Genomic DNA, 23,724 nt, shown 5'->3' on the forward strand with positions numbered 1-23,724 from the left:
AACAGCACGCCGGCGGAAGGGAAGCTCTACACTCACAGAGGACCCAGCAACGTGCTCGGTCGCACATACGTTACCTCTGCTTCCAGGTCTCCTCCTCCTCCCTGTACTTCAGCTATCAAAGCTCTACTGACAAATTTACTTTTGTGCATGCTAACACAGAGTGCCTTTCCTCCCTTTTGTAAGAGTTAATGCTTGAGAGTAAACAGAGAATCCTCTATGGAAGGGACAGACACGTAACACCATAACTTCCAGGCAATCTAAATGATAAAGTGGTATTTCTGGGCTCCTTTTAGAAAACAGCAGAGAGAATGGATCATAAACTGGGTCAAGATAGGTCAGCATACCTCAGAGCAGATCAGATGGCCAGAGCATCCCAGGAGGAAACGTTCCCCTGGAAGGATTATTAGGGGCACATCTGTGCCATCAGATGACCAGTGCACAATACCCATCAGCTCACTGGGAGTTCAATATGGCATTTCCTTTCACAATGTGCTTTGCGCCTGACAAGCACTGCAAGTCAATCAGCGGCAGCAGTGGCCAAGCCCGTAGCCGTGCTGGAAGACCTCCTGATGTGCTGTCCCACCGAACCCTCGTGACGGCCAGAAATGCAGAGTGACGAGAAGTGGAGGTCTAGAGTGAGATTGCTTGTGGTGCTGCTCAAAGTACACGGCCAGAGTGGAAGGGGGGACAACACCACAGCTTGTTTTGCTTTTTAGAATTCCCTTGTCACTGACCTTTACAGCAGCTTTAGGGCAGCACTGGAACCAGCTGAGCAGTTACTACTCCCAGCTGCAGAGAGAGGAGCTTTTGCACCATTGCACAATGCATGTGTGTTTGGGGGGAGGAGGTTAGGGCGAGAGAACAAAGAAGGAAATCTAGTGGCACCTAAATCAAACATTATGATGAATGAGGGAGTGGGAAGAGAACCTGGGGAGCAGGAACAACCTTACAACCTTTCCGGGATCAGACAGATGGCCAACATCCACATTATTACAAAAACAAAACAAAAACAAAAAATTCCATGAATGCAAACTAGGGCACCCTGCAAGGAGACTGTAAAAATCACATCATGATAGCTTAGTCTTGTTTTTGTAATTGAGGGGCATTTCCACATGAAACAGTTCTAGTTATTTAATTGGATTTTGAGAACATTCTTGGGCAGATACTTTGTGAGTGCAAAACTGAGTAGTTCCAGTGCACTTACACTGATTTATACCATGCAAGATCTTGGCCTCTGTGAGAATTAAATCTCTTATTGCAAAAGTATCTCAGATCTTATCCAGACTCAAATATCTTATTGCATCTGGCTTTCCCATATGACTGCATCTTTCCTATACTTAATAGAAGCAACCGAGGAATATACCAACCTTAAAGGAAACGTTTCAGATGCAGTACACAGAACAGCATGCAGTAACAGCAGACAGAACAGAGCTCACTGTGCCTGTTTTCTGCTGTCGCTTTTAAAAGGTATCCGGGCCCTCTCTAATCATGACTATTTCATGCCTCAAATTCCCCGCTCCATACTTGCATACAAGTTCCAAACCCATACACAAACCACAGAGATATTTTTGCTTTCTAGGAAACATCCTGCTGAAAAAAACCTGCCTCTCTAACATGATATAACTACTATAGTATGCATTCCAGATAGGCTGTAGTCACCACATACTAACTTGAGTATATAATCTTAGAGCTCCATTTTTCTGCTCAGTTTGAATCCAATGCCATTTGTTTGCGCATGATTTTCCTCCTGGAAATACCTGAGCCTGTATTTCTGCAATACAAATATCAGTGATCACTTGATCTGTGAGCACAAATAAATAGACATCTGAAAGAAAAACCTCACACAAATACTAGCAGTGTCTTAGAAGTGTACAGAAACAAATTCACACCTATTAAACCGAAGGCTGAAGCTGAAAATTCAGCTCTTAATTCTTAAAGGACAAGATGGGACAGCGACAGGCAAACCTCCAAAAGGTCATAATTCTAGTTCACTTTCCATGAGCGTTGCCAAAGTCAAATGCTTCTCAAAAGTAATTGACCTTCTTGAGTCTGCAGAAATGGGAGAAAAATGTAAAAGAAACAAGCTACCTTGGAAGATTTTTGGCAATTCTTGTGTTTAGCTGAGCAGCAGAAAATATCATATGTCCAACCTTTCTTATGTTATTTCAGCCCCTTCCACTTTGGGTTAAATCTGGAACCAAAGAAATGAAGACTAACAAAAATGTATGTACATAGACTATGTTCTCTGCTCACGCGCGTATACATACATGTGCACGTGGGTTCGAGGGAGCAGGCTGGGGCAGTTTGGGCATTTAATTTTCAGGAAAGGTCTCCAGCTGTGGATGGCTTGTGTGAAATTAGTGTTCTGGAGCAGACTGTCATTAACGTAAGTCTGTGTCTGCAACTTCGCCAAAGTCACAGGAATAGGTAGCTTCAGCATATAGCCAACAAACCTTCTGAACAGGACTCAGCACTGCTGCTCTGCACCGAGACTGAGAGACAGACCACGCAGCAAGGAGATGACAAGCAAGTCACCCCAAGCTTATTCTCTGCTTTCTCATTCACTTCTTTGTTTTTAAGGGATGTTGTTGTGTTAGCTCCACAGCCCTGACATTGTCAGGAACTGTGCTCCAGCTTCTGTGCCCAGGAATCCCTACAAAGAGCTGGAAGTGTAATAGTGATTAGAAATGTAATTTAGAAATACTCTACCAGTTTCAAGGAGAACCCATGGGTATACTGGAAAATTAAAGGATTTGAAGTCAACATGCTACTGTTTGCTTCAATTATTTAGAATCATGGAATATCCCAAGTCAGAAGTGACCCGCAAGGATCATTGAGTCCAACTCCTGGTTCCACACAGGACTACCTAAACATTTAGCCATGTCTGAGTTCATTGTCCAAGTGCTCCTTGAGCTCCGGCAGGCTCGGTGCTGTGACCATGTCCCTGGGGATCCTGTTCCAGGGCCCAACCACCCTCTCAGAACCTTTTCCTGATACCCAGTCTGAACCTCTCCCCACACAGTTTCATGCCATTCCCATTTTTGGGGTATTAACTGAAAACGCCAGAGTGATATGACATTAGAAGCAGTCAGACAAAATATGGCTGAGGATGGAATTAACTCCTCTTTAAACAAGAACTTGCTATTTAGAAAAACACTGCTTTTATGATTTAAAAGAACCTGGTGACAATATTCCACCATCCTACTCAGAAAGGCTTTTCAATGCTGACTACTTCCACGGCTAAAAGAGGGCATCATCTCTCTGCTCTGAAGCTGCTTAGTCCCCATGTGCATTCATTGGATTTTTCATATCCTCTATTATTAGATTTCCAAACTACAATCATCAGATTAATGTTTCCTAACCATATACTTAAAGATCACGATGATCAAGTCATCTCTTAATCTTCTTGAGTCAAATACTTTAAGACTTGTTACAAATCCTATAATTACCCTCAAGATTGTTTTTTCCTCTAAATCCTCTCTCATACAACATCCTTCTTAAGCTGTGGACACCAGAACTGGACAAACTACTCCAGCAGTAGCTTCCCCATTGTCAGCACCAGGATAACACAACCTCCCCGTCCTGTTCAATGCTTCCGTGTTTACAAAGCAAATGATGACTCTAAACCTTTGGCCGCAGCATCGCATCGGCAGTTCACATTCAGATGCTTTATCTACTCCGACACAGAGCTACGCCTACCCATTTAGCTTCCAGGTGAAGGACCCTTCCCTAGCAGCCAGCCTTTCTGTACGACCTGCCTCCTTTCTATATGTATGACTTCACATTTGGCTTTACTCTGATGCATACTGTTTGCATGTTCTCAATTTATGAAAACACCCAAATGAGAGTCCTGTGTTGGTCATTGTTTACCACTCCCTGAACTCTGCAACATCTGCAAAATTTATCAGCCCTGATTTTATGTTTTCTTGCAGGTTGTTGACAGAAAATATTAACTAGTAAAGAGCCAAGATTGCATTGTGCTGAATAGGAGGGAATGGGGCCAGAGTCACACTGTTCAGGCAACAGCTTTGTTTTTCAGTAGGGGAAAACAAATACCTGTGATAATCACGAATACGAGCTTACACAAGTCAAGAGAAAAAGATTGGACAAATAGATAAGGATGAGATTGGCAAGATCTGCCTCTGTCTTTTTCTCTCTTCGGCATTCTACAACCTCAGTTCTCTCTTTCGAGCTGCACAAGGCTGCAGGGACCTGGCGTGACCCGGGCCAAGGGGACTACTGGGCTGAGCATTTCTTTCTTTCGGTACAGCGGCGTGACATTTGCCATTTACTGCATTGTACATGATCAAAGAGCTGCGCGGGTGTTATTACCTTTTCTTTACACACAGTGTCCCTCTGAGGACTGCTGAGAGCCATTATCCCACCTTCGCAGATGCAAAGGACAGGGCTGAAGGCACCTCAGAGCAGCTGCAGAGTAGACTAAAATCCCAGAGCAATCTGTGCACCTCCAAGCGCTCTGGCCCAGAATAAGAAGCCTGAATTAACAGAAGAGGGAGCCTACTTCTCTCAACACAGCAGTTTCACCACTGTCTAACCAAACACCCTTTCTTTCTCCCAAAGCATCTAATTTATTGCTAAAGGAAATTGCTGTTCTCTTCCCGAAACCACCAGCAAAAAAAAAAAAAAAAGGAACCTTTTGCAACTGCCTTTGTTTTCCTCTCTGCCAGCAAGTCTCTGCCTCGCCTCTCCTTACAGAACATCTTGTTGCAATGCCCATAACATCCCCATAAAAACGTGTGCCTCGTCAAGCTTGCCCTGTCACCAGTGTTTGACAAGTGTCAGAGAAACCCCATAAAAGCCAGGCTGCAAGCTCATCAGCGCAAAGGACACCATGTGTTGAACACATTGACAACTCTCAATAAACAACGTCTCTGCCGAACAGCTGGTTGGGCTGCTTGGGTTTGGAAGAATGTCGTCCACATTGCCTACTTACGTGCGTGCTCCTCAGTGATGCACTGAAGATCCTGTGCATGGGGAGCGGAAATACGTCACTTCCAGAAGATACCAAAGTATTTTATTTTTTTTAATGTATCCGAACAGAAGTTTAGATCCCGATTCAAGGTTTATGGCCCACTTCAGTACTACAGATGTGCAATAAAGTGGTGGCTTCTTGATACAGGCGCAAGAGACGTTCATCCCAAGGGAGGGGATATGAGAGGTGATGGTAGGAATAGCTACCCTAATCTTGTTTCCTTCTTCCCTCTCTCTCATGAGATACACAGATCCCATTTCATTTAGTGCTTTCTTAAGTACCAGAGCACAGAAACATCTAGAGGGCATGCTCACCAAAACAGTTTGGCCATCACAGCAGGACAGACACCACATGGCTGGGGCAGAAGGGCCCCTGCTCCTCTGCCTCTGCCTTCAGCACTTGAGACAGAGGAAAGTTCGGTCCAGGGCTCACCTTCCTACTGCTGGGACATGTCTCCTCCACAAGTGGAAGGGCTCCTGGCCCACCTTTGCTGCCAAATCCCAACCCTGCAGACACCAGGCCAGAGAAGAAACACAGATCCCTGTGCAGATCATTTGGCCTCTGAGATGCAGCTGCTGTTGCTTCTCTCTCTGGCTTGTTCCATGGAGCCTGCAGGTGTTTGGATACGGCCATTTCCCAGTAAAACTGGTGGTATGCTGATGTTTAAAATAAAATAAAATAAACCCCTAGTATTACGGCGTATAGCTGAAGACCACCCCAGATTTAGCATTGCCTCTGGTGAGACACAGAATGTAAACAGTCTGTTTGATTAAACCATCCCAAGCAAGAGGACTTTGGGGAATTCCAATCTTTCCCAGCTCAAAGAAGAGCAGAAGATACGCTGGTACTCTGCTCTTCATTAATTCAGAGCTCTTCAAAGGGCAAGAACGAAGCACTCAACTTTCCTCCTAGGACAAACTGCTGATAGTTATCCTGGAATTCTTGGAGGAAGCTCACCAGTATAAATCAGGTCCATTTTCCCCCCTTCTCTTTTTAATCTGTTCACAGGCAAAGAGATTGTGCAACAACTGATAAACTCTGCCCATGCTGCAATGCAAAATGCTCGTTTCTGATTGTCTCCCCCCTGCATTAGGGTGGGAGGTGGGGAGACCACACTGGAACAGTCTTACAGATAAGGCTATTAATTACATGCCAGAAAATATTTGTACAATAAGAGAAACTGCTCTTCCAACAAAAAGCAACAGATAAGACTACTTAAAACCATCACATTTTAAGGTAAAGAGATTCTGCCAGCACCGGAGACCTTTTGTAATACATCTAAACCTTTGAGGCTCTTAGAACTAAAAGTGGGACCACAACTTTCACATCTAGAATACCTGGGAAAGCTCGCTCATCCCCACTTCCCAAAGGCACTCACTCCTTTTAGAGGAGGAGAGGGGGAAGAGGGGGAACCTGAGGCAGGAGCACTGCGCTGATAGTACACCTCTGTGCGAGCGAGGAACCACAACCCTACCAGTGCAGTCTCCCTCACTCCCACAGCTTTTCTTTATCTCCTCATTTTCCCATGCATCTTGAATAGCCAGAGAGGCTTTTCAAAGGAGGATTCCAGTGTCTCCTGGAGTGAACCAACCCCCTAATTCCCTTACCTCCCATCTGAGACCACCAAGGTTCAATCCGAAAAGCACAAGCCAGGAGAAGTCACAAGAAAATGATCTTTTGCTTGGGTTCCCCCTGTGCTGGGGGGGTTTAGGGGGCCTCTGGACCAAGCGAAAGCATTTTGTGTTTTCCAGCTGGCAGCACCATTACCATGCCTGTCTGTCCTTGCTGCAGAGCTCACGGTGAGTGCACAGCCCCGTGTTAGCTACTTCCTCGGCCCCTGCTCACCCCTACCTCCTTATACTGGTGGCCCAGTGAGAGAGATGTGTGACACCAGATATATCAGCTGTGTGCTCACACTACAGAGCAGGATAATTGTCCTTTGGGCTATTTTAGTCCTTTTACAGCCTTTACACAACTCCCGAGCAACCAACGGTATTGCCAGGAGCCAGAATCTAGATTTCAGTCAGGAGAAAGGTAGAAGAGAAGAGAGAACTGGTGGATTTATCAATGAGAAATCCTACAAGTTCATTCAAGCTCATCCCCCTGCTTGGGGTTCCCAAAAACTGCCCAGGCTGTTCATTATTTTGAAGCAGACTGACATTAGAATTTGACTCCCTCTTTTCTCCCGTTTTCCACGACGGAGGAAAAAGAAGAGAAAGACACCCAGTCAGACAGACGGGCTGACGTCTCATCAAAGCAATTCCTACAAGCAGATGTAGAGTAGGGAACATCCAGCAACCCTGCCGGCTCCAACCCACAGCCTGGACCTGAGTGCCCGGTTGATTTTCATTAACTAACTTTTCTTCCTGTGAACTTCCTCTGAGGGTGTTTGTTTATAAACAGAGGAGGGGATATTATTGCTGGAGATGGGACAGTAATGGGAAGGGGTGAAGGAGTTTACAGCCACAAGACTGGAGAGCAGAGTTTAGAAGTGTTTGTTGCTGGAAACACAAAGGGCTCACTGTAAAAGCGGTATATTGCCTAATCTTACAGCCTGGAGGGAATATGATAGGTATATGCAGAAAATGCTCCAAAAAGTAAAAACTACCCCACGTTGTACAAATATGTCCCACTGCATCACCACGACCATTACACACCCAAACTAAACCATCCACGGCAGCGACGGTGGTTGGAGGCTGCTCTCCACGACATCCATTTCTCTCTCAGCTGGTTCCTTTTCCCCGTGGCACGCTCCCTGTCTCGGCCCCAGGTCCTACACGTTCCCCCGCCTGGAGCAGCCCCCTGACTTCCTCGCCAGAGGAGTAACTTTAGGTTTACACTGGTGCGCTCTACAGTACAATCTGGCTTGGACTCCTTACCCTTCCCTCTGCCAAGTACATGTTTCAAAACTGTGTGCGTAATGCATTTAGTTAACATTTGCTTTTTCTCCCAGTACTCCTTTTCTCCCTGAACATCTCCATTCATGAGCTACAGCACAGGAGGCTTCCAATTCTTGTCTAGCTCATGCCGAAAATGATTCCCATTAAATTATCACTGGTGAAAGGTGCTATTTTGACCTCGGAGAGGCTGCTCTGTTTATCCACAAGACAGATGCAATATAAGACAGTAGTAATGCAAGCTCCAGATCTCAACCTTAGCACCTCAGTCTTTACAAGCACAGATACTGCTGAATTCAGAGCAAAACACCATTCCCGTGGATCATACAATGCACAGCTTCTCTGCTGGAGCTTCCAGCAGAACTCCTGGTTGTCCAGCCGTGCACTAGATGATGCACCCCCAAAACAGCCTGCAGTTACTGGGCACTAACGTGCAAAGCCCCTTTCTGCAACCACTCATCTCATCCATATTCAACTTTGGGGAAAATCAGTTGGTTTTGCCCTTAATTAATATCCTTGGCTATATAGGGCCAGGTTTTCAGCAGTTCTGAGGAAATGCTTAGCAGCTACAACTTACATGTTTTACAAGCAGTTTCAGCAAGCCATCATATTAATCAACGTGAAGATGTTATCAAAAATAGCACAGTATTCCAACTCAAACTGAAGTACCCTCAGCTGAGGGGCTCTGGTGATACTTGCTCTCCTCTCCCACTTTTGGCTGCATACACGGTTACCTTTGAGAAATGCAGTAACTCACACTGACTCATGCATCGCCAGCAGGTCTGGATCAGAGAGCTTAATTCAAGACCATCTCATTTTCTGCCATGTCCAAAGAGCTCCTGTCACAAATGCCAGCTGGTCTCCCTTCCTCACCCACCCTCATGTTGGCAGTGCTTTCAACGGTCTGATGCCTGGTGAAGGACTTCATTACCACCACCATCAGCTCACCACGATAATAACCCACCAAACCATCAAAAGCTACAACGGCCTACAGAAATTAAAGAGTGTCCACTTCACATGGAGGACAAGCCAGGCTGAGGAATAACCACCATCACCACTAAAAATGGGCTTAACAAAGAGCCAAGTCTGCTGGGATCCGTTTCTAGCTCCATCTTAGACACATCAGAGCATCCTGCTGTACCTCAGTTTCCCTGGTTTTAAGGACAATTCCCTCTCACGCCTGAGAAATGTATCACCACCATCAGCAGGATGTTTTGAGGCAGTTACCAGGACTACAAAACTGCAATCATACTGCAATGATAAAGGAAAACAACAGCGCTAGAACACATTAGGACAGGAGAAAAATAACCTACATTCAAAACTAAACAACACTGGTAACAGCAAAGGCCTGTCCTTTCCATTTCTTTCTCTCGCTGTCTTAAATAAAACAAACAAAACAGTGATAAAATCTTTCCTCAGTCCAGTGGATGATCTTTGCGAATGTGCTTCCAACACTAACAGCATAGAACAGGCAAGGAAGGAGAGGCAGGAGGAGAGGAGCCTGCAGCTGATGCTCGGTGTCAGGAACAGGCCTGCTCTTCTTTCTCCCAGTTCCATGACGACAGAAGACTCCAGGGAATCAGATGAGGGAGGGGAAGATGGGTCAGAGGAGAGAAATCCATATGGGAAAATGATTTAAAGCAAGTAAAGAGACAATAAATTACATAAGGAGATGGAGGAAAAACACAGCAGAGGGGATGACGGAGAAGAGATAAAAGGGCCCTGAGTATCACTCAAAAGGAAGACTCAAGGAAAGCCTACCAAACCCCAGGAGTTAATCAGCAAAAAACAGAGTGGTTTTCTTCTCTAACACAGCAATTCTTTTGCTTTCTTGAGCTGGTATCATATCTCTCAGATGCTGCTTCACCTGGCCAATTCCAGATACTTCTCAGTTTCACTTCACCCTCACTCCCTCTTTGTGAGAACAACTGCTCGCTCCTTGTTTGTGCACCGCTAGGATGGATATTAAACAGAACAATATCAATAATTCCCAGAAAACATGCATGAGCATATGCCTGACTCAGCACACAAACACACAGCTTGCTTACCCTCCATTCCCACAGCATTTCCAACACTGGTTGGCTGCAGCCACCAACCTGGGAGCCACCCTTGGTCTGCAGGGAGGGGACAGCACCCTTGGATGGTGAAAGAAAAGGAGAACTACGGAGAGCGTGGGGTTATCCACAGCATGCGCTTGCTAGGGAGGATGAAAACAGCAATTGTGCAGAGCAGGAAAGAGGGAAAGACGGGGGAATCAAGGACACCAGATAGCAGAGAATGAGCCGAGACTATGATGGTGATAAGAGAGGGTGGAGGGATTGGACAGGAAAGTTACACACTTACATCACCCAGCAAAACAGAAAACCGGACAGCATGTTTTCAATAAGTGCTCGTTTTAACACTGAAAAAAAAAGGAGAAAGGTTGAAAGAGACAGAGGCCAAAGTGGGATTTGGAGTATAGCAAAAACAACTAAAATAAACATGTCCCCTTCCCCTGGCCAATTTCTCTGACGTTAAGGCTTTGCAATTTTTCTTCTCTTGTATCCAAAGCAAGAAAGGACAGCAAAATAAAGGATGTTAATGCAAGGACCATGGAAGGGTCTGGGACACAGAGGAGGGATGCAAAAGACGCTCTGAAATCAGCGCCTAAGCCAGAGTCAGCCAAGGTCAATGGTATTTTTCATGATCTTGAATAGGTTTAGGATCAAATCCATGCATACATCTAACAACGTGAATCCATCTCCATTCTCACCAAGCGATAATCTGAGTTGTGTTTATGTTTGTTCACACTTTTAACTATGACACATACTGCACCTACACTTGGTGCCGCCAACTTTATGAACATTGAACATTCTCAACTAAGCAAATTGTTCAGATTGCTATGAACAAGGATAGCAGGAAGAAAAAATCTGGGAAAAGATGTTCACTCTTAGTCTCTTTTTAACTCCTTTTTACTTGCCTTCCAGAGTTCTGCTCTGCTCGTGTTCAGAGTAAGAGCGCTTTGACTTTATGGATGGCTGTGGAGAGAGCAAACTTTATAAAAGGCACTAACATCAAATCAAAGCAGTTTACAAGATCTGCCACTTGTGTCAGAATATGTAGGGAAATAAACAAGATGTTTTTCCTTGATCATTGGAGTTTAAATGCTCTATTGATCTGGGAAAAAATCAAAGGTGCTTTGGAAATTGTGTGTGTATGTGCATGCATGCTCACACCAGAGAAAACGAAGAGAAGGTTAGGGACAAGCAGAAATTAGCAGAAGACCAACCAAGCATTTCTTCTGCACAGAAAGCTCAATTAAAACTAAGAATCACACCCAGGTGCCAGCTACCATAAGGTAGAGAAATGCTCATAAAGCAACATAAGGTCAGAAGACAGGTACACCTTAATTTTTAGAAGTATCACTTTTGGACAAAAAAAAAAAAAAAGGACAGCACACTCATTGTTCTATGCCTAGAACACACGAACCAAATTCTCAGAACCAAGGAAACAGAAGAGTCCAGTACACTTTCCATATATGAAATAGAAGAATTAATATATAATGAAAGATTAATATATAATACATAATGGTTAAATGAAGGAAAAGATGACATTAGACTAGCTGATACAGTTGAGAGAAAAGTGTAGAGGTTTTTGATCAAACAAGACTTTTCTGATCAACTTTCAGAATAATCTGAAAGAAGCAAAAATGCAATAATGTGAATGTGTTCATTCTTCCTACAATGGGATGGAGGAACTTCCACACAGATGAAGATCAGAGAAGGGTGGGAAATGTTTGATAAAATATTTTTCTCAGGAAAACGGGAAATTAATCAAAACAGACTATCTGTGGGAAAGGATCAGTTTTGGAAAATATTCGAACTTAAAATTTCAATAGAAGTTTTGTAATTGTCAAAACACCTGATTCTTTTTTAACCTTCCGAAAATAAGAAAGCTGATATCTTTTACCAGAAAATGTTTTCCTTTCTCATAGTTAACACTTTTCTAAATCAGTGCTTTGGATTTCTAGGTACTTAAGATGTTGTCAATCTGTCCTTCTCTCTTCCTGTCTTACATTATAGTGGTGACTCTGGGTCTTAGCTAAAGATCTTTGGTTTATAGTAGAGTGCTGGGAAATTTTCTGTGGCCTGTGCTATATCAGAACCTACAAAGTGGATATTCTGTGAATGTTTGGACTAATTATCTACTGTTATATCCCCGACACTGCAGGGGACTAAATTTGGCAACCCAGGTGGTCCCTTCTCTGCTTGTGCTCCTATAATTTCTTTCAGAGAAAAGAAAAGAGGAGCTGAAAAAACAACAGCTAAAATTGGAAGCAAAACTATTATACGGGAACATTTCAGCTGACCCCAGCCATGGAAGGGTTTATTTTTGTTTTTTCAATGTGTCTTTTTGAAAAAAGCCACTATAATTTGGCTCTCAATTCTGGCTCAGGCTGGCCTGAGCAATGGAAATCCAAGGTGAAAGTGCTCAGTTAATCCCCCGGTCCTGAGAGCACCTAACACCCACTGGTCCTGCAGTATTTTTATGCTGAAGCTGCTCAGCCTGGCATCCCTCTTGCGACAGACCTGAGGAGCTCGGCACCTCCGTGCAGGCTGAGCCAGAGCGGACTCCAGAAGGCATTTCTCCACCAGGGCTTTCTGCTCCACACAGCCAGTGTGCCCTGACCATGCAGAACTGGGGTCGGCCCCAGAGGCCGGGGAGGTGCCCGCCAGCATTTTGACTCTTCGCTGGTTGAGGCACCCAGCTGGGGATCACCCTCAGTAGAGGCTAGTGAACACACGAGGCTCGTGGGAACAGCACCAGCAGACTCCTGCACCCGCTTTGGAAGCGGAGACCTGTCCTGATCTTCGTGAGAAAGGTGAGAGGCACCTACCTTCATGAAAGGATTCAGGGTGAGGGACCCCAGGCAGCCAGCATTGCCCCTTCCAGCTGCTCCAGTGCTCAGTGAGACCTTGGGGATTTGGGATTTAAGCACATCCCTCACTATGCCACGTGTGGCCGGGGCGGATGGTGGGCTCCTCTGCATCCCTCGGTGTGTCGGTGGTTTTGGGATCTCCTTGGCCACCTGCAGCGTTCCCCCAGCGCCACATGACGAGGTGACACAGGGACCTGGAGAGCAGCTTCAACCAGAGGCGATAACTTCTGGGCATTTGGGTCCGTCTTTCTGCGATTCTTCAGTGTGCGAAGGCTCTCTGAAGGCTTCCTCTCACCCTCGCCGCCGAGGCCCTCCCTCTGCTCTTCTCCAGACGTCTTCCCCGAATCCCTGAGGAGAGCCCCACTCCCGCAGTCCCTCCAAACACCAACCCCTCGGCCAGCTTTCTGCCTCTTGCAAGCTCTTCTAACTGGAACAGGCTGGCTTGAAATAAATAAGGCCAAAATGAAGCTTGGGGAGGCGAGCTTAGCCCGGGACACAGTTCCATGCCTACAAGAGGCAGCCATACATCATTTAGGAATCTAAATTTACCATCCCTCACACATAAAGAGGCAAACTTCCCTCATTTTTTTTCCCTTTAATTACCATTTTATTGAATGGAGCAGCCCACGAGTAAGTGCTTTAAGAAAATAAAACATGTTCGTCAGACTGTTCTGACTCTGGTGTGCAGACGGTTGAATGAGACCAGTTGAAATTGGAAGTCTTACGGAAAGAAAAATCCTTTTTCCAGTTCCCGTTTCTGACTCTTGTCCCAGCTTCTGCAGGCTGGAGGAAATGAGCTGCTCAAACGCAAATATTTAGCAAATGACAAGCTACGCTGTATTTTTTCAGTGGCCTATTAGTCACGGCTTACCCGGATCCGTAGGCATGAAGTGGCTTGTCGTCTGAACCCGGCTGCCGGGAAGCTGGAGGCACAGGGTACCTGTATCCCTGGGGACTGGGGACTGGGAGCTTGTCACCCACCACAGCGGCCGTGCAGACGTGTGAGGCCCGGCCCTGCAGCCCAGCCGTCGCTGAGCTCCAGCCCCTGGCCTATGCTACTTAAACCGCAGGCCTTGAGTTTGGCTCATTCCGTAGTCCTTCATCTCAGTACTTCATTACAGATCAAAACAAGCAAATCCATAGAAGGAGGCAACAGGCTGTTGAAGATGAGAAATGCTGCATTTTCTACCTACCTATTATTTTGATGCCAGTGAAACTGTGTGTAAACTGTATGAAGAGCCCCTCGAGGTCCCAACGCACCTGCTACGGGCATCGGCCCTGGGGACAGGCCCTGGCTCCCTGCTTCCACCTGAGGTGTATTAATGCAGCACCAGACTGCAAAACTCCAGAAGTGAACCAAATGAAACCAAAACCCAAACGTATATTCTTAAACCCTGTGGAGGGAACGGACTTCTGCAGTGTCAATTACATATCTGTATAATTGCCCAATTATTGGCCCCCGACACAGATGTTTCTCAGTCTCTCACACGCAAGAGCTGCGGCTTTAAGTGAGCTCCACTGTGCTGATTTTGGCGTTTCTTTCCCTTTGGATTCTGCTGCAGTTTTATGTTCACCAAGGACTGAAGTTGGGAAAACATAGGCACTCCCTTACATACGAAGCTTTATTAAGTTGGGATCATGCTCCCTGTTGGCAGGCAGAGGAATAGAGAGACAGAGGAGAATGAAACCGGGAAGGGAAAAAAAACAAAACAAAACAAAACACAAATAACTTTCACTCTTCAGAGCAGGCACGCCTTCTTACTCCAGCTCCCGCTGCCGATCATTCATCCCGCTCCTCTCAGCTCCCAGCCAGTAAAGAGTCAACATCTCCTTCTTATGAAAACATGAGCTCTCCTGCTCCTGAGCCATACACCAGAAAACACACTGACAGGGACTCTGGAGGATCCTGTTTCTCAGGATGGGGTTGCATTTCCACAGTAGAACCGAAATATCTTTGATTACAACAGAAGCAAGGTCAACGGTGCTTTGAAGCGTCTTATTTTTGCATGGCACGCGTATTATCTAACTTGATTACAGTCCGGACCTTAACTCCTTCGTTCACAAGTAGGGATGCATTCAAAGGCTCGTTGGGGGAAAGCGCGCAACCTCGCATGATTAATAGCATGTGCACACGCGTGTATTTATAAGAGGGATGTACTGTGCTGTGTGGTAGGTACGCACATCCAAGGAGTGTTTGTCCAAGAACTATGTGGCCCGGGGAGGGACCCAAGTACGCACGAGCTGAGAGCTGCCGCCGCTGGAGCTGCACCGCAGGAGCCGCACAAACGAAGCCCAGCCCAGCTCCGAAAACGCTGCTGAGCTTTTGCGTAACACAGATCAATGGGTCAGACTTCTCGTTTCCCAACAGCTTTCCCTGACAAATGCCAGAACAGATATCAGTGAAGTCAAACAGGGCAGCAATAACATCACTGCCAACCAGCGTGAAAATTGGCAGAGCCTGGCACCGAGGACTGCCTATCATCAGAGACAGGGCATGGCCCGGCGCAATGACGAACCCACTTAACAGCACTGTAAAATTAGCCATTTATGAAAACAAATTGAATACTGCAGCAGAGGGTGACGTAAGGAGAGTTGGCTCCAGACAGAAACAGAAACTCCTGTAGCCTGGATTAGCAGAAGAGCTCCTTTCTATCAGGGCTCAGGCGCAGGAGCTGATAACAACTCGGGTCCTACATGAGATTTTTAACAGACGGGCAGGCTTCCCCCACAGGCACGCATGGGGCTCCTACACAACTCTCAGTGACTACTTGCACGCCAGGTGGGATCGAAGAGCAGCAGGCAGCAGAGGCAGAGGGTGGGGGGCAGAAGGCAGATGAGGGTACAAGAAGGGCTCTGGCAATGAGTTGTCCTCCAGTCGGTCCTGCCCTCCCTGCCAGATCTACAGTCCCACCACTTCCCACTTTGCAGAAGTTGGGGAGAAACTCACTCCTGGCAACGTCAGCACACGGATCCGCTCCCTGCCCGCCCGCAGCACCCAGAAGGGCTCTGGGTGTCGGTGGGGTCCTACAGATGCAGCGTCAACAGCAGAACAGGGCTCCTGCGTCTGTCACATCCCAAAACAGTGAAAATGAGAAAGCCAAGCGTTTTGGCAGCCAGAACCCTTGATTTCCTCATTGAGGGAAGCGTAATCTCTCCCTAAGCTTGCTGCAGGTCTGGGAGGCTGTGGTGTGCGGAGGATACTCCGAGTGAGTTCCTCTTGGACCTCCTCCAGGTGTTTACACACAGAGCCAAACCTGGCTCCTCTTCAAGAGTGTGTGCGAGGGGGGAAGGGGGAGTTTAAAAATAAAATAAAAATCACAAAGTCCTCCCAAGCTGAGCTGCAAGCTCAACAGTGCTAAACTGGGGCATTTATTTTCATTTTTCACAGTGGAATGTTATTTCCATGCATAAAATGGGTCAAGTGTTTTACACAGGCAACAAACCAACCTCCCCCTTCCAATTAAAGTATTTTACTACAAATGATCTTTGTGTGTGTTTGTCCAGGTCCCCTATTGTATGAATTACAGATACTTGCACCTAAGACGGACACGGGGTCCTAGGTGCTAGATTAAACACAAACACACGGACCGCATTGTGCCACCGGCGAGATCTGTGCAAACCCCAATTCTGCCTGCCCTACGTTGAAAGGGAAGCACTTTGAGCCCTGGGGTTTAAGTTAAGATTGGGAAACAGAAGAGTGGAGCATCTGAGAAAGCCAGGGGAAATAATGCAAGTAATAAACTATTTCTCCTATGAAATTGCTCGCCTGTCTGTCCTACTACAAGCAAAGGGGAGCAGCCCTTGCCTGGCACCTCCTGCCCACCCCGCAGCCACACACGCTGCGTCCCCCTCCCCACCAGCAAGCCGAGCAGCTGGGACTGGGGAAAGTTAAGGAACCGCGCTGCCGAGTTCATCTCCCTTCCTGTTTTCCCCAGGACAAAGCAACTTTGCCGAGAGGCGACAGTCGCGCGGGTTGGGGACAGGGCAGAGGAGACGGAGGAGATCGCAGGGGGATGGTGGCAGGGCAGCGAGCGGGGCTGGTGGCCACGGTACCCGCGGCACAAGCATCCGCCGCCTTCTCGTAGGAAGTGACTCCGGTTAAAGGGAAAGGGGAAATCCTCCCTGTCTCTTTAAGGCATCCTAGGACATGGAAACTTCGTACTTTCAGGGAATCTCCTTGCCAAAAGAACTGTAAAACATGTCTTCCTCCCCCCCACCCCACCCCTGCCCGCTCCTCTTTCTGACTTGTTTTCCTTTTTTTTTTTTTTTTTTTTTTAAGGGCATTTCCATTTTCTATGACTTCCTTCAGAGCAAAGATGGATGTGGCGACATTTATAAGGGTTTGTAACCCTCCGAAAAGTATCCAATTTCACGACAACTTCGCTGCACTTTATCACTAAAGCGGGGAGAGGGAGGGAGGCAGCGGGAGGGAGGGGGAGAGGGAGCGACCGCACGGGAAAAGGACCCAAATTCATGATGGGCTCATAAAATTTAAATAAGAAAAGTGCAATATCCCTCATTATTGTTCAGCTCAGACAGCTTAGACTGGTAGCTGCTTTTAGTACTAAATGGTTTTATAGGGCTATTTGACCTTACAATCATTTGTGTTACACTTGCCGTTTCTAAGGGGAGACAAAAATACTCGACATCCTCTAGCTGCAGCGCTAGTCCCAGCCCTAGCTGAGTGTCGAGGGGTTGGGAACTTTATAAACTCATTTGATTCATTTGAGGTTTCACAATAGCCAAAAGTTCCTTTATAGCTTTTTGGAAACCACATGCTAACATAGCATCTAAAAAGGTAACAGTGAAAGTACGCTAAAGAGCTAATAAAACTAAGGAAATCGTAGAGGGACCTTCCACATGCATTTCTTTGCAGCCACACACCAGACATACATTTCTTTTCATACATGCATACAAGCTACTTTTAAAAGCTCTACTTACAGTTTTCTGACCTGCAAATGAGTTAAAAACCCACCGTAAGAGCTCTCTCCCCTGTCTGCATCTCAATCCAGACAGACAGAAATACAGAAACTACCCAGGATACTGCCATTTCCCTATGCAAAAGTTTACATAACTTTTTCTGCGAGCATATACTTTCAGCCAGTTTGCCGAGCTCCACTATTCCCCCGAATATATATATAATAAACACAGCCGTGCATGTTTACACATGCACTCCCGTACGCACGTATGTTGCAAGGCACACGCACATTTAAATGCACACACACATACACTACACACACGCACGCCTACAGCTGGCTGCTCTGCCGGCTCCCGGAACGTAAAAGGGATGCTGCAGCCCCAGGCACGACGAACTACCTACCTGCAATGACAGCCGGAGATCTCTGTCCTCCTTCAGCTTTCAGCCACACTTGCAAAGTGAAGGCATCTCGGGGCAGCTCGATATCTGCCTTCAGCCGCAGCTGATCACCTTGTCCACTGAAATAGAGCGCCCTGCTCGGGGTAAGGGACTCCTCTTCGTCCTTTACCTCCCGCTGTTGCCTCCTGCGGGGGACATGCCCAGGCTCCAGCCCAGCAGTGGAGCGCCTTCCTCGGGCTAACCTGGTGGCACAGGTGCCCGGGGCAGTGTAGAGGAGCTGGCGGCTGTGCCTGGTGTCCCTTCTTGCCCTGCGGGAGCGCTCGTCCATCCCACATTCGGGTCCACTGGCTAGGGCTGTACAGAGAAGCGCAAGAGGCAGCAGCAAACTCCAGAGCTGCATTTCCAATCTTCCCCCCCCTTCTCCCCTGCAAATCCTCCCGATCTGCCAGCTTTGGGCTCCTCCTTGCCTTGACTTTCTTCTCTTGTTCACCCTTCTTGGTATTTGCTCTTTTTATAACCCTTCTCAGTTGCTTTTTCTTTTCTTTTTTTCTTTTTCTTTCTTTCTTTTTCCTGCTTATAGATTTTTTTTCCTTAAAACAAATAAAAATAAAATAAATCAAAACTCCTTCTTGGTTGAAATGTATTTCTCTGTTCTTCCTCCTCTATCTGTCTTCTTCTCCTCTATTCCTCCACAGCTGGAATTCCTCTCTCTCTTCTTTTCTCTGCTGGATTTTCTTCCCTTTATTTTTTTCTTCTTAAAAAAAACACACACACACACTCACACACACACAAAACAAAACAAAAAAACAAAACAACCCCCCCAGCTTTCTCCAAGACTCAGACCCACTGATTTCCCTCCCCCCAAAAGATGCTCTAATCTATTTATTTTTTTGGCCTCCTTTATAACATAAGCCACAACCCCCTCCTTCCCCCCAACCTCCCCCCCTCCCTTCTTCTCCACAAAATGAAAGAAAAGAGAAAAAGCCCCTCAGAAGATGAGTAAACAAGAATATGCTAATCTACTCTAGGGTGCTCCACCTTCCCAATTGAATGATTCCCATTAAAACTGCAGGGATCATGACTAATCAATCAGCTTGAAGGAGCAGATAGCTCCAGAGGTTCAAACACTTTTGCTGTTTTCTTTTTTCCCCCTTCTTCTCTCCTCTTCCTCTTTCCCCCTATCACTTTCCCCTCTCTTATTTATTTTTTTAAAGAAGACAATCAGGATGAATGGATCAATGTGATAAAAATCCTGCACCCCCCTTTTTGCAATCTCCCCAGCTTTCTTTCTCAGTCCAGTCCAAAACACACATTCCTATTTTTTTTTTTTTCTTGGCAAAAGAGAAAGCTATTTCTCCTCTCAGACTCCCCGTTGCACTTTGCTGGTAAACCTTATGCTCCTCTGCAGCACATAAAGAGTCTTGAAACTTGAGTCTCAGATATTTTTTTAATTGCTTTCTTTCTTTCTTTCTTTTTCACTCTCTCTCTCTTTTCCTAATTCTTTCTTTTCCTCTTATTATTTTCTTAAAGTTATGCAATCAGCCAGGCTCCCCCTTTTGTGGTCCCCCTCAGTGCAGTTGTGTGCAGCTAATCCAAATGTTGCATCAAAAGGTCCCCATCGAATCATCAGGAGCTAAAAGGAGAGAAGCTTTTTGAAGAGCATTTGCCTTCCAGAAGCTGTAGCAACAGAGCAGGAATTGGCTTTTGAGTGCTCCCAAAGACTCCTGTTTTTTTTTGAAATAATAAAAAAATATATATTAATTTTATTGGTGGATTGAGTCAAAAAATCCTCTCTCAATATTGCTAATTTTTCAGTCTAAAGAATTCAGCTCCCCTGGTTTCCTTGGTTTAGTTGTAGCCACAGGTAAGATTCTGGCTGCTTGCTGGTTTGTAGATCTCTGTTTCTGAGCTGGGACGTTTCTTTTTTTTCTCCTTTTTTTTTTTTTTTTAATATTTTTTTTCACTCTTGAAAGATCTCAAAAGCTCCCCCTGATGGCAACAAAAAGGATTTTTCTAAGTACTTAATAAGTGGAAATGACTTAGCAGTAGCACAGCCTGAATCTACTGGCCACAATTCCATTCAGAAGAAGTGCAGCAGAACCGAGCGAAGTTGCAGTCTCAAACCCAGGAATTCACGTCACCCTCTTCCTCCACCTCAAACCTGACGATGGCCACACCACCTTACCTTCCTGCAGGCTTCGAACAGAACTCGCTCAAGAGTTTTCCTGGGACTGTAACCTTACTGCTTTTGGAGATTACCCTGTTAGGATGAGCTTGTTATGGCTACTTACACTTCAAATATACATGATAAAATTAATGAAAGCAAATAGTGAAATGAGAAAGAATTGTTGCATACTCGCAAGGCTTCTGGGAGAGGGCTTTTCAGCTCCTTACTAATTTGCAAACACTCAGGAATGTACAATTGGCATCTGATTTTCAGAGATGTTGCACATATCCACAAAGCCCCACAGAAGTCAACAAGAAGCACAGCTGATCAGCCCCACAGACCTTCCCTCCACAACAGCTCAACTTGCAATAAAGATACACAACACTGGCAACATCTGCAAAGTTTGGAATACAAGACCTCAAAGCAATTAAGCCTCTCAACAATCAAGAGGAAATTGTTAGGTAGCAAACAAACTACACCACGGCATAAACTCCCATAAATGTCCTGAAGATCTCAGAGGGATGCAAAAAAGCCACTTACACATGCATGCCTGCTCAGCAGAAACAGTTTAAGGTCAGAGTCTGTGTATTCCACTTTGCTATTATAATTTAACACATAGAGGATACTGCAAATCAAACGAAAAATCACAAAGTCGAAGTGAACGAGCTCAACTTCAAATAAGAGCTAAACCAGGAAGAGTCTTGATGCCCAGGACACTGCTTGCTCCACCTGAAAACTCCCCCGACATCGATGGGAACTCTGCCCATGCCTGGAAGAGCAGGCTCTCTAGCTTAAATAACACAGCTTCCAGTTTTTCCAGTGGAAAAAGTTAATTCTGCAAAATCCAGATTTTCTTAGGGGCATTATGATTTGGCTGCAATCATCAAAGAAAACAATTGAAACATTTCAATTTGATGGCACTGCAGCATTTCATTTTGAACATATTTGACCTTATACTCTTAAAATAGCAATGGCAAAAGCAAGTGCTTCATTGTTACCAAAACACAACACGTCAATGCCATGGGTTATAATTCCATTAACAAACTCAAGAGTATTCCAGCTACAGAGGAAAGGACCAAATCTTGACTTTCAGTATTTACAGTAGACAGAAGAAAGTATGAAAAGATGAGATTTACCTCTTGAGCACAAATTACACGTTCAATCAGTTTTACTTCCAATACTTTGCAAAAGCATAAAGGAAATATGGTGCCTAAATTCTTGAGTCCTGCACGATAAAGAACAGAGAGTGGAAGAGTGATGTGATTTTCGGAATAGGGAGTAAATCTGGGATTCCTTAAGTCCATGGGTCAGATCTAACTTCCCTGACAACAGATGAAATTCTACCCTGCACAGATGGACATTTATTTTCTGCTTAAGCCAGTACTTAAGTGATGTACGGGCCTTCTGGCAGGGGGGTTTCTACCCAAGGAGAATAATCCTCCTGTTGAACTCGAGTGGAGTATTCTCCTAAGTAAAGGGAGCAGGATATTGTCCTGCATATAGATATTTTCACTAGAAAAAGAAAAAAAGCACCAAACCCTAGATACATGTATAGAGACAAGAATTAAAATAGATATTTATGATATTATGCCAAAAAAATAGCATTGAGCTACATGCTGCATGCAGTCATTATAAGTAGAAATACTCAGCAGGAATCTTAGCTGAAGCTGCCAATAACTCCCAGGTTCAAGACTAGAGCTGAGTGAATAAATCATAACAAATAATGGTTTTGTCAAATTTTGACTTTTTTTTCCTCCTATTTGCAAGCAGCCTGCAAAACCTCTCAAATATGTTTGAAATTATATGCCCATTTCTCCCTCAAATTTAGTCTTTCTCCAAGGCCAATTAGCACACGATTTGCTGTAATGTACACATTTTCACATTTGTTCTGCGGTAATTAGGCGAGGAAGTCACACAGCATTATTTTTGGCTCCCTGGGGGTCAGGTTTAATCACTCATGATATAGTAAAATTACTAATTCTACATATGATGGGAGATTCCACAGTTTGCAATCATTTTCTTAAGAAACGGTGTTGGACCTTCAAATTACTCACGCGAAGGTCAATTAAAAACAACGTTTCTTGAAAGGCAAGCTGAACAGTCTGCCAGTTACGGCTGAATTGAGGCCCTACTATTTTGAGCAAGTATTTGTACATAGTTGTCCTCGCTGTGCACAACTCCATCAATCACAGCAGAGGTTTATATGGTTTTTACCCCTCACCGATATCCCAATCAAGTCTCTCCGAACTTGGCCTGGCTTGACGATGGCTGAAATGCAATCCAACAGCGGCTCTGTTCAGAATCAGACAGGGCCCAGACACCAGATTTTAATGCAACGTGTTGGATTCAGGGAATATTTTATGCAATCAACAATGGTATGATAGGAATCACGCTGCCTCCACAGAATAGCGAGGAATGAAACCCAAAGAGCCGAGAACGGCTTCAAAGCAACAGGGATTTAGGCATTCCGGGTTGTGGATCCCGTAAAACCCAACACCTCGTTGGAGACAGAGCCACACACTTGGTGTCCGAAGGGTGAGACAGGAGCTACGTGGAACGTGGCCACAGCCCCTCGTGAGCCCAGGAAAAGGCAGGAACACTAATAACTGAAGAAACAACAATAAAAAAATGCCAAATATGTTCAATCCTGGAAAAGATTTAACAGAAGACCTAATTTGGACTCAGTGTAAATTTGCCAAATTTTTTTTTAAATGTTTTCTCTATCTGTTCTTCCTCCTCATATTTTCAAAAGGACAAACAATTAAAAGCCTGTGTGCCGCCTTTATCCTTGCACTCTGTGCTAATGAAAGTCCTGAGTTTCTGGGTGCTTTGCTAACTATCGCCTGCATGTTCATAATGCCATATAACTATGCTAACTTGAGCAGGACTCAAAACACCAGTACTACATTTCCTTTATTAGTGGGTAAGACACTTTCCTGCTGCTGCTCTCCCAGTTGTCCCATGTGTGAAATACACACTCTGGTACTTTACGTCAATGAAACAGCCTCATGTCAATTTGAAATATACCATTTAATCCAGAAAAGCTTACTGAACAATTAAGAACTGCAATAAATGACAATCACGACTAAACACATAATTGATAGCTTTATAAAGGTATCAGTAATTTTATAAAGTAATTTGCAGTCAGTGGCTATAAATTCCTATTTAAACCTGGCATACCACTCTTTTTTGCCCTGCAGAGAGCTGTATTACCTAACAATAGTGATGCCTGTTCGCCTGGAATTCAGTTACTTTATCCTTCAAATTTCCCACATGAAATATCGTATTTCCAGAAAAGTTACATATTCTTTGTATTTGTTTTCACCGCATTCTTGAAATACATTCTCGGGGGTTGGGCTCTAATCTCTATCCTACAACATTGTGGTGAGAGCAAAAAGAGATGTTGCTCACCGTAGAGGATGTAAACAATGG

General features: G+C 45.1%; 1 protein-coding gene across 1 annotated transcript in view; it reads right to left on the reverse strand.

Annotated features, from left to right (window-relative positions):
* PAPPA (pappalysin 1) overlaps positions 1-18,563 on the reverse strand; it is a 181,035-nt gene extending 162,472 nt beyond the window's left edge. The window contains exon 1 of the mRNA XM_035564695.2: positions 18,129-18,563. Within this exon, the coding sequence (XP_035420588.1) occupies positions 18,129-18,525 (397 nt within the window). The 5' untranslated portion in view covers positions 18,526-18,563. The remainder of the gene's footprint in view (positions 1-18,128) is intronic.
* Positions 18,564-23,724: the final 5,161 nt, after the last annotated feature.

The sequence above is a fragment of the Cygnus atratus genome, chromosome 19 (genome assembly GCF_013377495.2).
Source record: "Cygnus atratus isolate AKBS03 ecotype Queensland, Australia chromosome 19, CAtr_DNAZoo_HiC_assembly, whole genome shotgun sequence".
NCBI lineage: Eukaryota > Metazoa > Chordata > Aves > Anseriformes > Anatidae > Cygnus > Cygnus atratus.